Raw genomic sequence first — 21,672 nt, 5'->3', positions numbered from 1 at the left:
ACAATAGACCTAATTAAGTAAGGAATCAACCTAGATAAACTTTATTCCCACTTATTCATGAACCGACACACTTTGCAATGAAAGCTGTTGAATTCATTTTAAGGCTCTCTCTTTTCCTCCTAGCATGCCCCGGCCTATTCAGGTTCACAATTCTGATGACTATTTTGCATTCATACAATGAGTAACGAGTACAGGAGGGAATTAGCATGGTGTGACCATGCTACAGAGGGATTGTGTGTGTGTGGGGTGGGTACTGTCATATGCTCAGCATAGGCTTTAGACGATTAAATGAAGCAAAGCCATGTGGAGTTGCTTTAGTTTCAAATATATTCGCAAATAACAATAAAACCAGGAAGAACTGGTTCTTTGCAGGGATGGATTATGGCTAAATGTCACCTAGATCAATCAAAAATGAGTGTCTCAGAACTGTCCTCCCAGACAGAGTGCTACTGGAATGTGAAATTCTATTAGGGAGCAGAGTAAAGAAGGATGCTACTCAGAAAAACACAACAACCAGGGCCTGTGTTTCCTCTTCAGAAGCGTTAAGAGCAACCAGAAATGTTAGATCATTCTTTAATATTATTTCTTCAGTGCCATTCATCCAGAAAGATCCCAACATTATTTTTTTACAAACTAATTATTAAATACTTTGATCTTTTTCATCCATAGATGTCAAAGTACTCTGTAATGAATGGTAAGCATCATTAGCTTCATTTTACCAACTGGAAAACTAAGAGAAGTGACTAATTAAAGTTACATAGCTAGCAAGCTTCACTGGTGGGACCAGAACTCAAGTTGCCTGGGCTCTAGTTTGGTAACTTTGTCTACTGTCCTCCTTACTACAACAAACATGTATAGAAACTAACCTACAATGGATCCCAACTGAAGAATTCAGATCTAGAACTGGATTTTGTACACCCCCAAGTTAGGGCTATTCCAAACAAGGGGTTTTGGTTTGACCTAGGATAACAAATTAGGCCCATTTGAAAAATCTGAGATCCAGATACTTATTTGAACTTCAAACACTCACAAAGTGAGGATGTGCTCAGATCTGTGATTACTGATTTAGGACCATTTCTACAGATAACCACTTATTCAGTACTCTAACTGGAGCTACTGTTGCACTGGAAATACACACTATGAGGTGGGAGGACCAGTTTGGACAAACTAAGAACCTTACCTATCCAACCTTTACCCAGAACTTGCACTGTTTTTTTTTTTTTTTTTTGTGGTTCAGAAAAGCTCATTTAACTTGCATTTCATTTTCATGGATGTGCTGAAGTGCAATATCTCAAGGAAAGCAATTCCTGTGGTTTCTGTGACCCAGATGGAAATCTGCTAGGGAAGCGTTTTCTTCAGATTTCCAGCCCAGCTTTGCAGACCCAAGTAATTCAAACAAGGCTTCAATAAAAAATAAAAAAAACCTTTTTGAGTGCTGAACTGAACCATCAACCTTTTTGAAGTTTACTCAGGGTGACTTCAGGCCTTGGAAGCATGCCCCTCCCGCACAGGGCTTATTGATAAAGAGTGGCATGAACCAAAGCCCCAGCTAAGAACAGTCCCAAACTTTGGAGCAGCACAACTCAGGATTCAAACTCTGTAACTGGTCCTTTCTTTATAAATGGGTAAACTAGAATATTGCTGAATTTTGGGGAAGTTTGGATCTATGATCAGCCTGTGTTACTTGGCTCCATTTCTACTTATTGCCTTGAACTGTGCTTATCTGACCTCCCTCATGTTCTGCCTTTGTTTTCATTGTTACTGAAGTAGCGGAAGTCTCAGAAGAAGACCTGATGTGCTGTGGAGCATATGACTGCATGACAAATGCTACAACTAACACCACTGCATCGAGTGGGCCAACCAAGACCTTAATCTATATCCTGTTGGGTGTCTACACTGGTACGTGCTTCTAGCTGTCTCAACCAAACATCACTTACAGGGAAACTAGATGCAAATGAAATCAAAAATGATCTTGCAGAGTATGTTTCCAGCTTCCTCCTCCAATTTGAGCTGACAAAAGGAAAGCCCCTTTCTCCTGAGCTGCAACCAGTTTCCTTCTGAGAAGCCCCAGCTGCTTTGTGCAACTCTGTATTCCTTTAGTCCTTAAAGGAGCAGGACATCCTTTATATTTACATTTTTACTTAGAATGAAAATTACAATTAAGGTAGAGTTTGGACATTTAGGCACACACAATCCTCTCCTGCTTGGACCAGTCTTTACTTCGGCTAAGGAAAGCCCCATAGAATATGGCTTTCTTCAACCAATGTCCAAAAGAAAGGTTTAAAATGTGGCTCACTTCAGACAACCCCCACAGAGGAACCCCTAGCCTCTTCCTAGAGAGCCTGTCAGAAACTGAGTAGTGGATGGTCTGGGGTAGTGGTTGGAGCAGCAGCAGTCAAGCCTAGTGGTTGGGCTGGGGACAGGAGCCAGAATCAAGAATGGGGTTGAAACAAGACTAAAGCAGAAGTGGGGACAAGGACAGGCTGGGGCTGGGACTGTAACAGAACAGGAGCAAGCAGAGGCTGGGGCAGGAGCAGAGTGTCAGTGCCACCAAGCGGCAGGTGATACTCCCAGTGGGGTAGCAATGTTGAACAGACTGAAGTAGCTGCTCTCAGTGGGTCCCTGGATTTGGGGTCACCTGGTGAGACCTGCACCTGTGGATTGGCTGAGCCCTGGTTGAGTGACATGGAGGCTCTGCATAATGACAGGTTTCAGAGTAGCAGCCGTGTTAGTCTGTATCCGCAAAAATAACAGGAGTACTTGTGGCACCTTAGAGACTAACAAATTTAATAGAGCATAAGCTTTCGTGGGCAACCCGAAGAAGTGGGTTGTAGCCCACGAAAGCTTATGCTCTATTAAATTTGTTAGTCTCTAAGGTGCCACAAGTACTCCTGTTATTTTTATGGAGGCTCTGAGAGCACTCATCAGGTTAAAAAATGACTCATTACAGATCCTACCTCCCTGAATCTTACTGCCAGATTCAGCTTCAACCCCAAACAGAACATCTGTCTTCTTGGATGTGCTTAAACTAGGATAAAAGGAGTTTTCTTAAGTGTTCACTCACTTATTTTAAAACCTAGGGATGTGGTAGACTCTTCATCACTTGAAGTCTTTAAATTAAGACTGGATGTCTTCCTAAAAGACAAGCTGTAGCTCGGACACAAGCTATGGGCTTGATGCAGAAGTTATTGCATGGAGTTCATTGGTCTGTCTTCTGCAGGAGGTCAGAGTAAGTCAATAATACAAATAAATAATAGTAAATAATAGTGGTTCCTTTTGGAAAATCTATTAAAACCCTAGTGTAGACAGAGCAAGTTGTATCTTTAACACATTTTAGCTGGTTGAAGTGAATCCTAGGAGAGAACCTATAAAATACAATTTGTCCTGTCTACACTAGGGTTTTGAAATAGTTAAAACAGGTTAGCTAACACTTTAAATAAATCCTTTTAACATAGTCTAGATACACCCCAGCTGTGCTTAGAGGACATAATTCCTTACAGCTGGTCCAGCCCCACAACACTCAGAGATAGGCATAAATTATTCTTCCTCTAGGGAGAGGGAGAGAATTAACAGTTTCCATTCTACCCTCTGGAATAGACCCCATTGCAGCACCACTATGATACCAGTACATTGGTATTGTATGTACTACCCCCTCTCCCACCCCCACACTGGATGGAGTATGTGAAAGCTGCTCATAGGTTCCTTCCACTGGCCAAGCTAGTGGAGTAGAGTTGGGCCCAGAGCTGGTACAGTTGTCAAGTGACTATTTTGTCTGTCTACATGTGGCCAAAAGCCCATTATAAGGAATAAAGAGTGCATTACAGCCTGCCCACCTTAGTGTGGCTGCATTTTGCCAGTGTAGTGTTTTCCTAGATCTGAAGTCAGGATCTAGCTGCTGACAAGGGGAAAAGGATAAGGCAGCACAACATCCTCTGCTCTGAGGAAACACATGAACAGAGTTAGGTATCTCTTTTCACACCCTCTTTTCCCCTCAATGTGCACTTGTAAATTAGGACTAATGCAGCCAATGAAACAACTTTAATTGGAATCCAGTCCTCAAGACAAAGAACACTCATGTCACTCAGACATTTTACAGCAGTGAGTAAAGCTTATAATGCAGCTGACTCCAAACTGGGTAGATAAAAATCTTCCCCTCTGGTTAAAGGGGAGAGGTTTTTGACAGCCACATGTCACCTTTCACCTTTTGACATGGTTTTATGTTTTCTACAGATATATGCAATTTCTGTGTGGAGATATAACACTAAATGTGTAATACACCAATGGAAGGGAGTGTGTCATCTGGCAAAACACCTCAAATCTGCCATGCTTAATTAATGGGAAAAAGGAGGAAGTAAAAAAGGAACCCCCCCACACACACCCTCCACCTCATCTGGAGTATGTTGGAGCTGCTACCTTTCTGCAGAGTGTGGGTTTGGGTTGTGAGTTTTAACTCTAAATCTGATTACTAATGTGTGCTCCCCTAAGCTTTGCTCATACAAAATGAATGTAATCCTGCCTTCCACTGACCTCACTCCAACAGTCTCAATTTCTCTTTCACTCTTAATAAGAGATATTACTTTCCTACCTTGAGGGAAACCAAATATCTGAATATTTCATTCATAGACATATTTTAAATGTCTCTTCAGTTTAGTAGATGACTATATACACCTCTACCTCGATATAATGCTGTCCTCAGGAGCCAAAATATCTTACTGCATTATAGGTGAAACCGCGTTATATCGAACTTGCTTTGATCCACCGGAGTGCGCAGCCCTGTCCCCCTCCCCCCCCTCCCCCCCGGAGCACTGCTTTACCACATTATATCCGAATTTGTGTTATATCGGGTCGCGTTATATCGGGGTAGAGGTGTACTTGGCAGTTCTTGGCTGGAGAGAAGGATAAATAGCTAGGCTATCTTGTAGAGTTTTTGGGGTTATTTTGAAAACCAGAGTGTGGACTTCTCTGTTTATATTTATAAGCCTCACAACTGCTAATCTCCTGCAATTGCTCTCAGTTCACTATAGGAATTTATAGACTATTCATCCTGCAGATGTCCCTTGATTTTTCATGCACTCCTCACTTCCCTGCAATAAGTCCATAACACTGCTATAAACCCTAACTGAATTAAAAATAACTCACATCACTAATGGCTACACTCCAGCGGTCACAGAACACCTGTAATCGCTTCATGAGAACATTAATATTAACACTGTCTTAAGGGGACGTACCTAAGAAGCAAGTTTAGTGGTTTTGTGCAATTTATGGTAAGCCTGCCCCTGCATTGGGAGGAGATATGAAAAGCACAAAGCATCTGGCTCTGAGTTAATGGATAGGCAGATGCACACATACAACTACAGTGTTACAGTGATGCATGGATGTGCAGCATGTTAAACATGCAGTGGGCCTGATTCTCCTCTCACTTTATAACTCCATTTACTTCAATGGAGTGATGCCTGCTTTACACCAGTGTAGCAAAAAAGATAGTCAGGCCCTGAGTTTTTAATAAAGGAAACGATCACCTGCTGCTGCTTCAGACATCCTGGGCCAAAATTCTGTTCTAATTTATACTAATGCAGTCCTATTGACTTCAGTGGAATGACACTATAGTGACAGGAGAATTTGGCCCTATATGTATATGATCATCTGCGCTAACTGTCAATGTGCTCCGTTACTTGTAGTTTTTATATTAGTGTACAGCCACATAATTGATCTATCAAGCTATATGCAGTTGCCTCCTCTCATTTTTCATGTCCCATACATTCACTACTGTTATAGGCAAGTCAGCTACCAGCACTGTTTTGAGATGACAATCAAAAAGGAATCTGTAGCGGGATCCAGGAAAATAAAAGTTAAAATTCTATCTGTGGCCTGATATTTATTTTTTTCGAGTATTTTGGGGAAGACTGTTACTAACCATGAATATCTTGGCATTGAACGTGGATGTAACCTAGTTGAGCTAGGAGCTGCTGATAGATGCAAAGGGAACTCTTTCATGCTAGCCTCCCTACGACCTCTGATATGACTTGGAAGAGTGAGAGATTGTTCTGATGTAACGGTGCAGCTGACTTTGCGGCTGTCATAACATGTATGTCACACCTCAGCTGAGGGAATTTTGTGAAGTGCACAGCGGCATATTGCGGACTGGACCTTAGATCAGGCATTTTTAATTAGACAGTAATGGCCACAAGGCTGTATTTAAATCAGTTTTTCAGCCACCAAAACATGTGACCCAGAACTAAGCACTAAGTCTGAATAATAATAAACCAACTGTCTGTCAGTCTCTTGGCTTCCCTCCTGGTTTCATGCATTTGTTTTGTTTTTGCAGGTAGTGGTGTGATAGCTGTGCTGCTGATTGCTCTATTTCTGGATCAAATCAAAGCCAACCAAGCAGAGAGTGAGACAGAAAAAATGCAGACACAGTCCTTTTGGTCCACATTCCTAGCAACTTTCCAGCATCTTAAAGATAAGCGACAGTGTCTCCTAATCCCGCTGACAATGTACAGTGGGTTTGAACAGGCATTCCTTGCTGGTGACTATACAAAGGTGGGACTGAATGTTCCTAGTTATACCCGATCTCTTTATAATTTACCTCTGCTTAATACTATTTCATCTACCAGATAATTACTCAGAGTAAAATGATATATATTCAATGGCAGGGGACATCCTTGGCAAGGCTAAATTACTGCCTAATACTATTTGAATTAACTCCGACTGAGCTCTTCAAATACAAGTGGCTGGCAGTAACCAAATCAAAGCAAAAAAAAATCTGGAAAGAAATTATTTTGAGTTTACAGCAAAAGGTTTTTTTAAAATTTCCTTAGAATTAGGTATAATATTTGTATTTGTTCAGTAATGAATCAATACATTATTGTTCATTAAAATGTTATTGACTTCTTTTTAAGTATTGCATAGACATTTTGGTTCCATTTTTGTTTAAGACTATTAAACTATTAGTTCTATTAAGTTGTCTAAAATTATATTGCACATTTCTTTTCCATGTCTATAAATCAATGGCAGTTTTAAAAAGGCAGAAGTCAGTGCTATTACAGGAGGCAGCATAAAATTGGAACAAAAATTAGAATCTTCTAAAATAAGATTTGCAAATACAGGACACTGAGCAATTGCTGATTAGCTCATCCTGAATTCTGGAACAGGTCCAAAAATATCGCTAGTTCAAATACAAGTTTTTTCTTCTTTAACACTATCATGCCACCTTGTCATTCTTCAGGCTTCCTTTTGTCTTGGCTCATGCTTTTCACATTTTTGTCATAGTCACTAGTACAGTAAGTTTCAGAAAACTCGAGACCTTCTCAGGGTATGCCATGCCACCCTTACTTCTGAGCTGCTGCTGGCATCAGCACTGCCTTCAGAGCTGGGCGCCTAGCCAGCAGCCACCGCTCTCTAGCCGCCCAGCTCTGAAGGCAAAGTGGAGAGTGGCGGCTGCTGGCCAGGCACCCAGCTCTGAAGGCAGTGTTGCCATCAGCAGCAGAGCAGAAATAAGGGTGGCATGGCTTGGTATTTCCTATATACTTAAATGGCTCTGTTTGAATCAATGCCTTACTGTTTTTAATATTTAGTGAGCGTTGCATGTTGATTTTTTTATTGGTATATGTACTTGTGTAGCAGGTGGGGGGCATAAACTACTAGACACAAAGAAGGAGGGCATGAGCAAATACATTTGAGAACCACTGGTATAGGGAGACTAAGTTAGGGCTGTGAAGTTAAATCCCCCTGTTGAATCCTACTGAATGGCTTGATGGCTGATCTGTAAGCTGGCTGGCTACAAAACATTATCTAGCTACTTGCACAACATGTTCAAAACCAGACAGCCTGAAGTGATAAGGAAGAGTCAGAACCACCCCTCCTCACATGCATTCTCAAAAAATCAGCACAAAACAGACTTACTCCTCAGCTGTACATTCCGAAAGTCTTCCAGGAATCCGAAATAGGGAAGGAGATGAACATCTTCTTAGACTGCTCAACTGAAACTGTAGCGTTCAAGCACCATGCACAACCAGGGAGGGAGGATGTACCCATTACTAATCCATTCCCTTTCTGGGGGTGCTCTTTTATGGAGATTAGAGTTCAAATCCCAATCCCAGCCAAGGAAGGGTAGAGAGTTCTTGTGCCACTATGTAGCAAGAAGGTCTAGTGACCAGATGGCCTAGTGGTCAGCTCATGGTCTTACAGTTTCTACTGGTCTAGTCATCCAGGATGACTGTGGCCTCAATCACCCCCTCATGCTCCAATTGCTCCCCCCAAAGCTCAGTCACTACAAAGAGGGGGGAGCAAGGTAGGGGGACCTGGGCCCACCCATTCCACCAGGTACCAACACAGAGCACTAGGAGTTCTCTCAAAGTGTCCAGCCCAGTTACTGAGCTACCCCAAAAATTATGTTACCCCCAGGTCACTTCCTACCAGTCTGGAGCTCCTCAGTTTGGAACAGGGTCACTGGCTTAGCAGACTCTCCTCAGTCTCTCAGTGTCCTGTTCAGTCAGTCAATCTCTCTCACTATGGCTTTCAACTCCCAAGGAGGGAGGGGGGAGCCCAAGTCCCTGCTGCTAGCGCAGCCTTCACAAAGCTGTTGTCATTCCTTGAACAGCTCTCAGCATCAACCTTGCTTCCTGGTGCCAGCTCATTCTCACCTTCTTCTGGGCTACCAGTGTCCCTTTAAACTGTTCCTCCCCTGGGAACATGCCTTGCACCTGTTGAGGGGCAGGACCAGTATTGTCTACTCCCTGCCCTGGTTCAGCATGGGGCCTGTAGACCCTATCACACACTACCATGGGGACTGATCTGAAGGGGAAATAGGGCTCCAAATGCAGCCCCTGTTCCTTTAAAAGAAATGCTGCTACTGTGGTGCAGGTCTCACTGGGAACTGGGATGGGAATGTTGCTGGAGGCCAGATACAGCAGCATTCCAGAGACTTGACAGTGGAGATACATAACTGTGCTTTATTGATCATGTCTACACTGTATGAATATTCACCAGCTCTGAGAATCAGACCCTCTGACTTTGGCCACAAAGGCGAGTCGTAGTCTGTGAATAATAATGCCGTGTGTCTGTTCTCTTCTCTTTAGGCATATGTGACCTGTGCCCTGGGGATACATTTTGTTGGTTATGTGATGATCTCCTTTTCAGCTGCAAATTCGTTCTGCTCTCTGTTCTTTGGAAAGATTTCCCAGTTTACTGGCAGAAAAGCCCTATTTGCATTAGGTATGTAAAGACTGCTTGGAGGACCAATTATCTCATCCGGTAAGACAAATCCTGTGCTCCCTTCCCAGAGCATGGGGCAGGGGGCATCATGCTATAGGTTACCAGTTAGAAGGAGATATACCTGGAGGCAAACTCTTCATTCATTAGAGGAGCTGGGGAAGAGAGGAGCTGCAATTAAGCGGCATATTCAAGTCATTCCATTGACTCATTTCAGCATGTCTCCATTGTTGACAGGCTCAGCTCACCCTGCTTTTGGTGATATGATATACTCAGGCTGAGCTGTTAGCTCTTTGGAGCTAATGTGACTGATGCCAGATGGCCCATTAATGAGAGACAAAATCCTGATCCTGTTGAATTCCATTGCAGTATTGCTATTTGCTTCAACGAGATCTGAATTTACCAATAGCTCTGTCAGGACCAAACTCCTTGCCTACTTTTGGTTAAAAAACACAGTGAGTAATGAGCTAACATATTAGCTTGGTCCTTGGGGAGGAAATGTGAACTTGGGGCTACTGGCAGTCAGTCTAATAACTGCAGGATATGTTTTGAACATTAGTCCTGTGTCCTAATTGCCACGCATTTTGTAGGACAGAAAAAATGAAAATAAAAGCAAGAGAGAGAACTATCTCAGTGCGCCAGTTTAGAATAAATGAAGTGCTGCATATGGACAAGAAGTGTGCAGGGTACTATGAGGAGAAGAGACTTATGTGATGGATATATTTAAGGGCTCCTTTCAGTGGACATTGAAAAAAGGCGGTCGGTCCCAATAAATAATTTACCAGGGCAGAAAAATATCAAGGCAAGTGTTTCATTTTCAGCTGAGTATCTGAAAATGAGATTTCTGTGCCATTTGAAGAAAGTTTATTACAATGAGTTGTCCTGAATTCCATAGCACGGTTCCCTTTATTAATAGAAACCACATTGCTTGATTCCACATGCATTGCCCTAGAAATTTCCCCTAAGGTAGCTTTAAAGCTAGAGACAAGAGATTCAGAGTTCTTAATATAGAACCTAAGAACTTTGCAGGTTCTAGTTCAGTTTTTGCCATACATATTTTTGCTCTTTGTGTATTCCTCCCTCTTGGTGACCCATTTTATCTTAAGGAAAACAAAGAAGTTACAGTCTTTATAAAGGTGTGATTCAAAGCCACCGCCCACCCACCCCTCTTTCCACTGATTTCAGTGGGTTTTGAATCAGGACCTTGGAGTGTGAGATCAAAATGCAGTGACTCACTAACATTCTCCATCTAAGCAGAAAGATAAAATGGCAGCCGCCCCTTCAACAGGCAACCTAGATGATCTTAATGGTTCCTTAAAAAACCAAAAATCTATATTTACAGACAGTATATGGAAAACAGAATGAAACATCCTTTCAGTTATCTACCAGTAGACACATACATCACATTAGGATTCAAAGTCTTCTGGGGTCCCCTATGCCTACTCAGTGGTACATTGGCTTGACTATTCCCATTGGTAGGTCTTAACCTGTGGGTTAATATTTACATTAGCTCAGAATTCCTCTCTATTTAGGACATGGCCTGGGATGACTATGTGAAAACAGGCGCTTACCAACTGTTTCATTGTACAATATTAACTGATGACCAAGAGAGTATTGCAGTGTCTTCATGTAACTTTAAACTGATGAGTACAAATGTTGGAACCTTCCTGGTTCACTGACCTTATTTTACTCAATAGAGTTTGAAGAACTCTTGCAATAGACTCTGAAACACTGTATATCTAATATGAAATTTCCAGTTTATAACAGTAATTATGTTTTCTCCTCCTGTCCTAAACATACAGCTGCAATTACAAACCTTGCCTGTATAATAGCACTATTGCTGTGGAACCCTCACCCAAACCAACTTGCTGTATTCTTCATATTCCCTGCTCTTTGGGGCCTAGCTGATGCCATCTGGCAGACGCAAACCAACGGTAAGTCCCAGCGACAGCTAACTGAGCCTCACTGAGCGATAGTATTCTGTATGTTTTTAATTTATATGCAGTCTGTTTTACTGTACATGGGCATAAAACATGGTGATGGGTTTAAGACGGGCTTCAGAAAATATGCTTACCCTCCTTTCAGTCAGAAAAACACTCAGGAATGAGAAACTAATTAAAATGCTTATTAGCCTGGCCAAGATGGAGGAAGGGGACATCCTTGAACAAGGTAATGGATGATCAAAATATATCTTTGAAATGCTCATTAAATTCCAGAAGGAAAATCAAAATTCAGAGGTAATTAAGTTAATAACCAGGTTGTGATATAGAGCTATCATTGTAGACATGGCCTGTATATACTGACATCTGAGATAAACAGTTGATGCAAATGTTCTCAAAACTCTAAATATTAATATATTTCAATACCTCACTTTGCTGAGAATAAAGGAAGTTCTTCTTTTTAAAGATGGGGGCACACACAACCTAAAGATTAAAAACAGGACAAATCAAGAAAGAGTCATGCACTATGGTGGCCTGAGGGACTGCCTTTGAACACGTAAAGTCTAACAAACACCAACCTTAGTCTTCCTAACTGAATATCCCAACCTGTGCTGGCAAGATTTTCCATAGCCTGCCACAAGCAAGACACAGTTTAAGTGCTGTAACGAGGCACACCCACCTCTCGTAAGCACCCCCTTGGCTGAGTGCATGTGCCAGAGCCTGCACTCTCTCTCTCAGGGCTAGTCTACAGCGCTTTAATGTGCCTTGTGTGATCACTGCAGAGCGCTGGGAGAGAGCTCTCCCAGTCCCAGCACTCTAAAAAAACCACCTCCACGAGGGGCGTAGCTACCGGTGCACTGTCTACACTGGCGCTTTACAGTGCTGAAACTTGCTGCGCCCAGGGGTGTGTTTTTCACACCCCTGAGCGAGGAAGTTGCAGCACTGTAAAGTGCCAGTGTAGACAAGCACTTAGTTTGTCCCTGCTCTGGGATAGTGCCCCAAGGCTCCCTCCCTGGTGACAATGTCTTCGCCCTCTTCTTGGGCCTTCTGGCTGCAGCTGTCCAACTGGGACACTATAGTTCAGTTGCCTCTCTAGGGTGCCTCAATGTCCAGGCCACTTCCCCCCAGAGGCTAATGGGGTGTGCGGGGGACCCGTGCCCACCCACTACTCCAGGTCATAGCCTAGGGACCCTGTAGATAGCAGCCGTCTGCTATATCCCTTCATCTATGTCACATGGCTTCTCTAATTCCCTGGGCCACTTCCCTGCAGCCCCCCCATCTTCACCCTTACCTCAGGGCCTTGTCCTAATGGAGTCCCAGCAACCAGCTCAGAGCGCCTTCTTGCTTTCCCTGGCTTCTGGCCGCAGTGCCCTGTCTAGGGTTCTGTAGGTCAGTCGGTCAGCCAGCCACACTACTACAGCTCCAGCAAGGAACTCAATTCTCTGGCCCTGCAGCTCTTCTTATACTAGGCTGCTGGCCCTGATTGGTGGTGTCCCACATAGCCGCTCTAGGCAGTTTGGAGGACCCTCTCCACTGCCCTTTTCTGGGGCGGGGTGTGGCAGGGCCTCAGAGGGTCTGGTATACCCCATCACAAGTGCTCTCCTATCTTATCATGTGTTTCTTTTCTCTCCATTTCTTAATTTTTTCAACTGCAACTATAATTCAGATCTGGCTATTAACATAGCATTACAGGTGCTGGCTGACTCTCTCGAGGGTGAGATGTGGGAGTATGACATGGCCAGCCTACCAGGTTCTATGTCAGATTGTATAGCTGGGCGTCCCTTTCCCTGTAATGCTTCAGCTTCCCTCTGGTTGGTTGGGGAGTTTGGATCAATTTACCTTCTGGCTAAATCAAAATGCTCTACCCTTTCATGGTCCCAAATAGGCCAAAGGAAACAAAACACAGTCCCTTTGCCCTGCTCAGGCTATAATCCTCTTCCCAAGATCCATAGTCTTCCCCTTAGATACAGGGGAGTGAAAGGTGGGGCTTCCTCTAACCCACTCTGGAAGACCCCCCTCTCCCTGTGGACCCCTAAATGAGAGCAGGTGCACACACCAGGCTACAAGCCCACACCTCTTCTCTCATGCCAGGCCACATCCTTCTCCTGCATCCAGCACAAGCCTAATCACCCCCACCTCTCATATCCAGGTTCACACTTGCTGAGGTAAGGCTGATATCAATAGTTATTTGTCCTCCCTGGATTAAACAGTTCATTCCTCTCCTGGCTGGAACAATATACTGATCCATGGGGGTCCTGCCTATTGGGCTCACCTTTCCCAGGCTTCTTCCCCAGCTCTCTTAACCATGCAGCAGGTCTTGTTTCATCCCCAGGCTCTCCTCTTACTGAGGAACAGGCCCTGTCTTTTATCCTGCTTCCTGCTTTCTCAGCAAGCCTTGCGCTCCGCAACTTGCTCCTTCTGGATAGCACATCCTTCAGAATGCCTGGCCTTAAAGGGACCATGGCCCACTAACAGGAGGCTTGGGCTGCATCTCCCTTAAAAGTGGCTGCACGTCCTTACAGCAGAGAGAAAGAAAAAAACAGGAGGGAAGCGCCCAAGGTCATAGAAGGAGGTTGAGGAGGGATGGCAGTTCCTAACCATAGAGTAGTCACTGACAATGGATGGTTCTTCATATTGGTGTAGAGTGAGTGATTGTGGCTAATGTGCCTTGTGGTGCAGCGGCATGGTTACCCACTGTTATGAACTGTTCCCTAGTACAGGTGTCACCTTCTTTTAGGGTGACCAGATGTCCCGATTTTATAGGGGCAATCCCGATTTTGGGGTCTTTTTCTTATATAGGCTCCTATTACCCCCCCACCCCCGTCCCGATTTTTCACATTTGCTGTCTGGTCACCCTACCTTCTTTCCTAAGTTCCTGGAAGGTCATTCAGCCAAGTTCACATTTAGTGTTTGACCAGGAAGCACAATAAGTGTTCTTCATACATGTACAACCCCCCTATATCTTTTCTTCTTATCTTTAGCTGTGCTGCAGGACAAAATAAAATCACTACAGCACAATAGTTTGCATCTTCACACGGTCACATAGCATCACTGATGATAACATTACCCCTTTGTGGAGAGATGCAATGTTATTACATCATAGTGCTGCATCACACCATGGGATCTCCAGTATTATATGAGTCTGTTCAGGAGTCCTATATGGGTCTGATTCTCCTCTCACCTACATCAGTTTTGCACAGGTATAACACCACTACCTTCACTGGAATTACTCCTGATTTACAGCAGTGTGAGTCAAGATTCATGCCTTTTACAATAAAAGTTTAAAGGACAAATCTTGCATTTCTTACTCTGGCAAACCCCCATTGAAGTCCATTGGGATCTTAGATTAAAGGTTGAGAAAAACTGAGTAAGACCACTAGGTTGTGGTGCACAATTAGGACTTATGAGATCATCAGAGAAGATTTACTGTGATCTGGTATGGATATGTACTCTAATACTGATCAAGGGTTCCCCCTAGAGGATATTAATTAGAACTGAATGAATCCTTTCACCTATTTCCTTATATATATATAGGAAAAATATTCTAATATTTTTGAGTGGCTGGGTGGTTATGTGTGTCCCTAGTTATTTTGAATGGAATCTGTTCCATTTTAGCCTGAGCAGTACCCACTCTTATCTAAACTGAACACAGCTGCCACAGGCCTTCCTGCTAATAATTGCAGTTCTTCAATAGCAATTGTGTACAGGACAACCAAGTAGAGGGTAGCAAAATAAAATTCTTTCCAGCCTTGCGTGCCTGTTTAGAAATGATATGAATCAGTCTGGAAAGCTGATAGAACTGGAGCTCACATTATTTTCGGCAGCCCTGGTTTGTGCCCATTCCTAATCATAATGAGGGGGAAAGGAGTTAACGGAAATGCTTGAAAAATGAGGTTGGGGCTTATGCTTCTAAAAGCAAGGGGCTGTTTCTGCCAGCTGGAATCAGGCATCGCACCAAGGAAGCACAGCGCTGCTGGAGCATCTCAGACCTGACCTGCCAATTTGTGCCAACAGTTTTATGCTATGGACAAACGTATGGTTAGGGCCTGGGATGAGACACCAGACTCATGTTCCTGTGTGACTTATGCTCAGCTGTTAGCGCATGTTCAACCCAGAAGTTAGAGTTATAGGTCCAGATTTACAAAGGGACATAGTCCCAGACCCTCAGAGCTATTCAGGCAGCTCACGTCCATTAATCTATCAGTTAGGTGCCTAATTACCTTTAAGGATCTGGCCTTAGGCATTGCCATGCTGAGTGTTGCAACACTTAACTTTTAGGTGCCTAGAAAATCATTGGAATCCACAAATTCTGGGTTAGGCATCTAGGCTCCCTATACAATGAATAGGGAGAGATAGGCACCTGAGAATGGGATCCACAAAAGCCAGCATGCTAGGAGGGGCCTACACTAGCCAATGGAAGATGCCAGAAAGAGGAGTGTGTCCTAAGCCCACCTCATTGATCTTACACTGAAACACTACAGGCCAGATAAGTACCTAGATCAAGCTTCTCATTCTACTCCTCATCCTACTTCCTCACTGCATCTAGCACTGTCCTCATCTCCCTTCTTCTGTTCTCATCACTCTATGTAAGAGCCTTCTGCTTCATGGCTCTTGGAGTCTAGAATAAACTTCCTGCCATCTCATTTCAATCTTCAACAGAAAACATCCTTTCTTCCTTGCCTATAGCTGTCTCCCCCACCTCCCCAACTAGGATATATTCACCAAGTTACATGTATTATTTAACTTCTTATAACACTATGGGATACAGTTTGCATGACAGAGAAGACTAAAATACAAGCTTGTATTTTCCTGTGATTTGACCTTTACAGGGAAGGAAATATAGCTGCTGTTGTAGGAAATATAGAATGTGTTCAGACTTACCATCACAAAGATCATCTCTCTTTCTTTGCAGCACTCTATGGAGTTTTATTTGAGAAGCACAAAGAGGCAGCCTTTGCTAATTATCGACTCTGGGAGTCATTGGGATTTGTCATCGCCTTTGGATACAGCACCTTCTTACATGTTTACGTCAAACTGTACATCGTAATGGCTGTGCTGGTGGTGGCTATAGTGATGTATGGGGCACTTGAATACCTGGAAGCAAAGGACTTGCCTGGAACACCTACCACTGTGAAGGAGGAAATAACAGGATCTGTAGTCCAGCAAACACGCCTTTAAACCCAACAGGATCAGAGCGGTGGAAACAAAGAATGCTGGGCAGCTCAGCACAACTGATTTCTTTAAGGGAGATTCAAAGTGTTCAGTCAGATTTTAGAAGAATATAAAGGAACTGTTTTCCCGGTCAGGCTAATATAAAGAAATAGGAATAAATCTCCTTTCATACCTCTGGTTTTTAAAAGATTATCTGACTTTGTCATTTCACTCAAACTCTTACTAATAATGACCAACTATTTTTTTAAAAATTGTATTGGATTTTTTTTTACAATAAAATAAAATTTTATTAAACATGATAAAAAACCTTTTATTAATGTAGGATAGTTTTTGTACCTAAGTATTAGATAAATAGATAGGATACAAAAGGGTCTGATACAGTGGTGCAAAAGTCAATGGGCATAGAGCGTGCTCAGCCTTTTTCAGGGGGCACTCCTCACCTCATGCGAGTGGACCCCCTATTTATAACTACCTCATCATAACATCTACTCCCATGAACGCAAACCCAAATTATTGCAGTTCCTTCCCACCTAGTTTTAATGCAAGGCTGCTCCATTGCTTGTAGCTTGTGCAGAATGCCGCACTGTGTGCCTAAGAGTATCTGTCATCATATTATTGCCATCCTCCATTAGAATTTTTTTCTTTTACACTTGCTCTCTGTAACTACAGAGAACGTGTGGTTGGCCTGGTTCGTGTTTAAAACCTTAATGGTGTAGGCCCTGGCTCTACAATATTTAAGAATTCTATCTGAGCTGTCTTCATGTGTATTTGCACTCTGCAAAATCCACTCCACCATGTCTTAGGAGAGCAGACAATTGTGTCTGTGCCACTGTGGTTCTTGCATCCTGGTACTCATGCCTTCCTATTGTTCCTTTCTTCACCTCCTCCCTCGCCACTTTAAAACACCCCCCACTCAAAATGTCGGTCATCAACATTTCTAAAAAATCATAACCATAGTCACCTTGTCCCTCCTGCTATGTACCACGCAGGGTTTTCCCAACCCCACTTCATTTTTGTTTGGAATTTTATTACATTGTTGGGGTTATTTTGTGCATCATGAAATTATTGAACAGTGTCCCCAGCACCTTGGCAGGTGTGTACTGTCCAAAATCAATGATTATTAGTAGTAGTAGTAACAGCAGCAGGACAGAAATAATCCTGTTTGTAAAGCTAACAAAATGTAAGAGAAGAAAAGTTGAAGACAATGACTGCCAATCATCAGGATTAGCACCACACCTGGAAACAAATGACATGTAAGATAAATTATGTCATGCCATGAAAGCTAACATTTAAGACTAATAGGTTCAGTTATTAACTGCACCATGAGAGTGAGGCATTAATGAAATAAAAACAAATGTGGATGTAACAAGAAGATAGAAAGAAATAATCAGATTAATGTGGGAACCTCCCCCCCAAAGTATTCCTTTTTACAATTTTGTTCTCACACCACTTTCCTTCCTCAAATAGTATTTTCTAGTACCAGGATTCCTGTCCAAATTTCATCCATGTTGTGTCTAGCATTTCATATTATATCTTTCTTTACCTTCTAGTTTATAATTAAGTATAATTCATTATGTCTAGAAAAAACAACAACAAACAAAAACAGGAGAGCTCCTTTACAGCTCTGCCTCCCTGATGGCATTGTCAATTCTGAAAAAAGGCTTGTCATTAATCACTCTGTTTGTTATATGTGTGACTAAACTATTATAGCAGTGGAATCCTCAGGAATGTTCACCATACATTCAGTGATTACAGATGGACTTTCAATAACATCTAGTTTACCTCCTGACTCCTTTACCGTTCTGTTGCATATTCTTAACACATGTTCATAGAATCATAGAATATCAGGGTTGGAAGGGACCTCAGGAGGTCATCTAGTCTAACCCCCTGCTCAAAGCAGGACCAATCCCCAACTAAATCATCCCAGCCAGGGCTTTGTCAAGCCTGACCTTAAAAACCTCCAAGGAAGGAGATTCCACCACCTTCCTAGGTAACCCATTCCAGTGCTTCACCACAATCCTAGTGAAAAAGTTTTTCCTAATATCCAACCTAAACCTCCCCCACTGCAACTTGAGAGCATTACTCCTTGTTCTGTCATCTGGTACCACTGAGAACAGTCTAGATCAGGGATCAGCAACCTTTGGCATGCGGCTCGCCAGGGTTAGCACCCTGGTGGGCCGGGCTGGTTTGTTTACCTGCCACATCCGCAGGTTTGGCCGATCGCGGCTCCCACTGGCCGCGGTTTGCCGCTCCAGGCCAATGGGGGCTGCGGGAAGCAGCGCGGGCCGAGGGATGTGCTGGCCGTCGCTTCCCACCGAGCGCTCTCCCGTCGACTCCTGTACTCCAGCACCACGAGAGGCGCAGGCAGAATCGACGGGGGAGCAGCAACAGTCGACTTACCAGGGTGAAGACACCATGGTAAGTCGATCTAAGTATGTCGACTTTAGCTACATTATTCATGTAGCTGAAGTTGCGTAACTTAGATCGATTCCCCCCTCTCCCCGCCCCCAGTGTAGACCAGGGCTTAGTGTCCTTCAGCCCAATGTCCATTTGTGTGCATGCAACTTTGCATCTGTTGCTACAGCAGGTTTTTTCTATCACCATACTATCAAAATACTTTCAGTTACCTCCTCTCCTTCCTTCCAAAACTATTTGGCTATTTTTCATGCTGTGGACATGTTAAGCAATGACACCACAGTGGCTTGCCACAGACACCATAGATTCCAACTGAAGCTACAACGGATGAAGCAGGCAGTATGCAACAAAATGCTGCTGGTTTCGGGGAATCTCAGCACACAGGCTAGGCAGAGTCAGAACTGGAAGGATGGTCTTGTGGGTCAGGCACTGGACTGGAGATTTGTGTTTAGTTAGTGGCTCTGCCACAGACTTCCAGTGTGACGTGGGCAAGTCACATAATATCTCAGTGCCTCAGCTCCACCTCTGTAAAATGGGGATAATTACATCTCTGCCCCACAGGGGTATTGTGAGGGTAAGTTCAGATAGTATGGCAATGGGAGCCATAAAAATACCCAGCTAGACAGTTAACTTGAGATGCCTTAGTCAGGGCAGAGTGAGGTGAAGCATACGATAGCCTCATATGCGAATAACACGGCTGAGCTGTCTGGCAGAGGCAACTATCAAACTTGATCTATTCAGCCTTAACTTTCAATTAGGCTGTGGATGAGCAGGCCCCATAAGTGAGTTAGAACTGTGGTGATTTAATATAAAGTTAATAAACCAAGCCTGTGCTATAGAACGACTCACAACATCAAAATATTGGTAGGGAGTTGAGCCAGGGAGGCCTCTGTGCTCCAGAGGGAAAACAAAGTGACGGTTGGTGTCACTGTGGCATGAAGCTTCTGGCCTTCCAGAGGAACATTCCACAAGCCTTGCTTTGGTTGACTGGGTAGTAAGCAGGCAAATCACGTTTGAACTGAACTAGAGGCAGGACTCACTTGGAATCGCCATCCCCTCTCACCTCACGCTTGACTGATGGCCAATCTATTATAATGCCACCAGCAACAACTGTGTTCACCCCAGTAGCTTCTATCACTGACTCCACCTGTATGAGGTTAATGAGTGCCCATTCTGGTAGCATGCTGAGCAATCCCAATATGTACACGCTGCAGGCTTGAAGGTACTGGAAAGATAACCACCAATCACCTGGACAGCAAACAGTTTATAAGCAGACTGCCACTAAATGCTGTGCATGATAGATGTTTATACCAGACAAATATTATACAGGGTCACAGCTTTGCAAGGTGCTGAGCACCCCCTGCAAGCTGCTGAGTACCTCCTGTCAGATGCTGAGTTCCCTCAGTTCCCAGGCCATGGCTGAGGAGACACTCAAATGCGGAGCGAGGGAGCAGAACTGAATTAGTTGGAGGAGGGAAGCAGAGAATAGATGATGGAGACGAGGGAAGTTACCACTTTTTCTCCTTCTGGGACCTGGTCTCACACTTTGTGATCCTGTTTTCCTAGTTCGGTGCAGCTGAGATAAAAGTTTGATATGGAAGTTGGGGGCACTGATGAGAGCCCTGGCCCAAGCAGCAGCCACTGGGGGGTGGGGGGAGAGGAGAGGAGGCAGAAGGTGGGGCATCCTACTTTACCACCTGACTTTCTAAATTAAACTGAATATCATTAATATTAATCATTGTCTACATACATCCAGTGACTGCAGTAAGAGTCCTACACATAAAAACCAAAGCCCATCGCTGCGCCGCATGAAACCACAAAAGAGAATAAATTAAAAGCAACATAAGCTAAAGTTTGATATTACTAAGCCAAGGCTTTCATTGACTCCTATGGGAGTTTTGCCTGAGCAAGGCCAGCTGGGCTCAGTTTTGACACAGCAAGGCTGGCTGGCTTTGGCTCATGGAGATTAAAGAAGAGAAAGAGGAACCTATGGGCTGGTGACAGAAGCTGAAAGGACTCAATAAAACACTTCGCCTACTTCCATGATGCTGTCACTCTTTGCCTTTGTATACAGGATTGCTACTTTGTGTTGCTAGGCAACAATACTTCAACCCTCTTGGCCTGCCCTTGGAGACATCCAGGCAAGAAAAACCAATCAGACAGCTGTAGCTGCTGAATCAGGCAGCCTGCAAATCCCCCTTTGGCGTTTGCGAGCATAAAGAAGGGGTTTCCTTATGTTCGTATTTGAAAATTCAAGTGCATGTTGATGTATGCTGATTCTCTACCTAGAGCCTGGAGTGTCCCGGCCAGCATGCATTGTTGATTAGGACAATTACCATACAGAGAATGCACCTGTCCAGAAGTGTAGATGTACCAGCGGGAGAGGTATGTGCACATTTTGAATTGATGAGTACAGTCGTGTGTGTGTTAAGCACTTTCTAGTCCTTGGCCTTTCTTGTGAAAGAAGGAATTTATACAGGGGAAAAAAAAAAATCCTGTGAAAAGGATTTCATTCCCAGCTGATGATGGAGGACACACAACAGGGGTTGAGAGTGTAAGGGTTAGCAGCCTTCTTTGTTTCATACCAGATTCACAGAGATGTAATGATTTGTAAGATGCTGAATTCAACTGCATTTCAACTGGCAGAGTAAGAAAAGGGAGGTTTTTTTGTAAGTCTCTCTCGACTATCCTCAATAGTAGCATTTTTAAATAAGAACAAGGTGCCAATAAATAAATATTTAGTATGCACCTGTCCAATACATCTTTTGTCCATTGTACAATGGCTTTTACAATATTAATTCCAACATAATGCAGCTATGGCTAGATTTGATGCCACAAAAACTCTTTTGTGCAAGGAAAATCAGTTATCTGAGCTAGCTTGTATGCCTCCTTGGAAGATATGCTTTAGTCAAACACAAGTTATTGGTACCAA

The 21,672-nt window shown here is 43.5% G+C and overlaps 1 protein-coding gene across 3 annotated transcripts in view; it reads left to right on the top strand.

Annotated features, from left to right (window-relative positions):
• UNC93A (unc-93 homolog A) overlaps positions 1–16,633 on the top strand; it is a 30,399-nt gene extending 13,766 nt beyond the window's left edge. For 2 of the 3 annotated variants that reach the window (XM_065400863.1, XM_065400866.1), the window contains 5 exons: positions 1,768–1,899; positions 6,326–6,543; positions 9,081–9,216; positions 11,016–11,147; positions 16,066–16,633. In XM_065400863.1, coding sequence (XP_065256935.1) covers positions 1,768–1,899; positions 6,326–6,543; positions 9,081–9,216; positions 11,016–11,147; positions 16,066–16,331 — 884 coding nt within the window. In that variant the 3' untranslated portion in view covers positions 16,332–16,633. The remainder of the gene's footprint in view (positions 1–1,767; positions 1,900–6,325; positions 6,544–9,080; positions 9,217–11,015; positions 11,148–16,065) is intronic. The other variant, XM_065400865.1, reaches the window with a different exon arrangement.
• The last annotated feature ends 5,039 nt before the right edge of the window (positions 16,634–21,672 follow it).

Source organism: Emys orbicularis, chromosome 3 (genome assembly GCF_028017835.1).
Source record: "Emys orbicularis isolate rEmyOrb1 chromosome 3, rEmyOrb1.hap1, whole genome shotgun sequence".
In the NCBI taxonomy this organism is placed as follows: Eukaryota; Metazoa; Chordata; order Testudines; family Emydidae; genus Emys; species Emys orbicularis.
The sequence above is the reverse complement of the archived record's forward strand: the minus strand, read 5'-3'. Positions and strand labels throughout refer to the sequence as shown.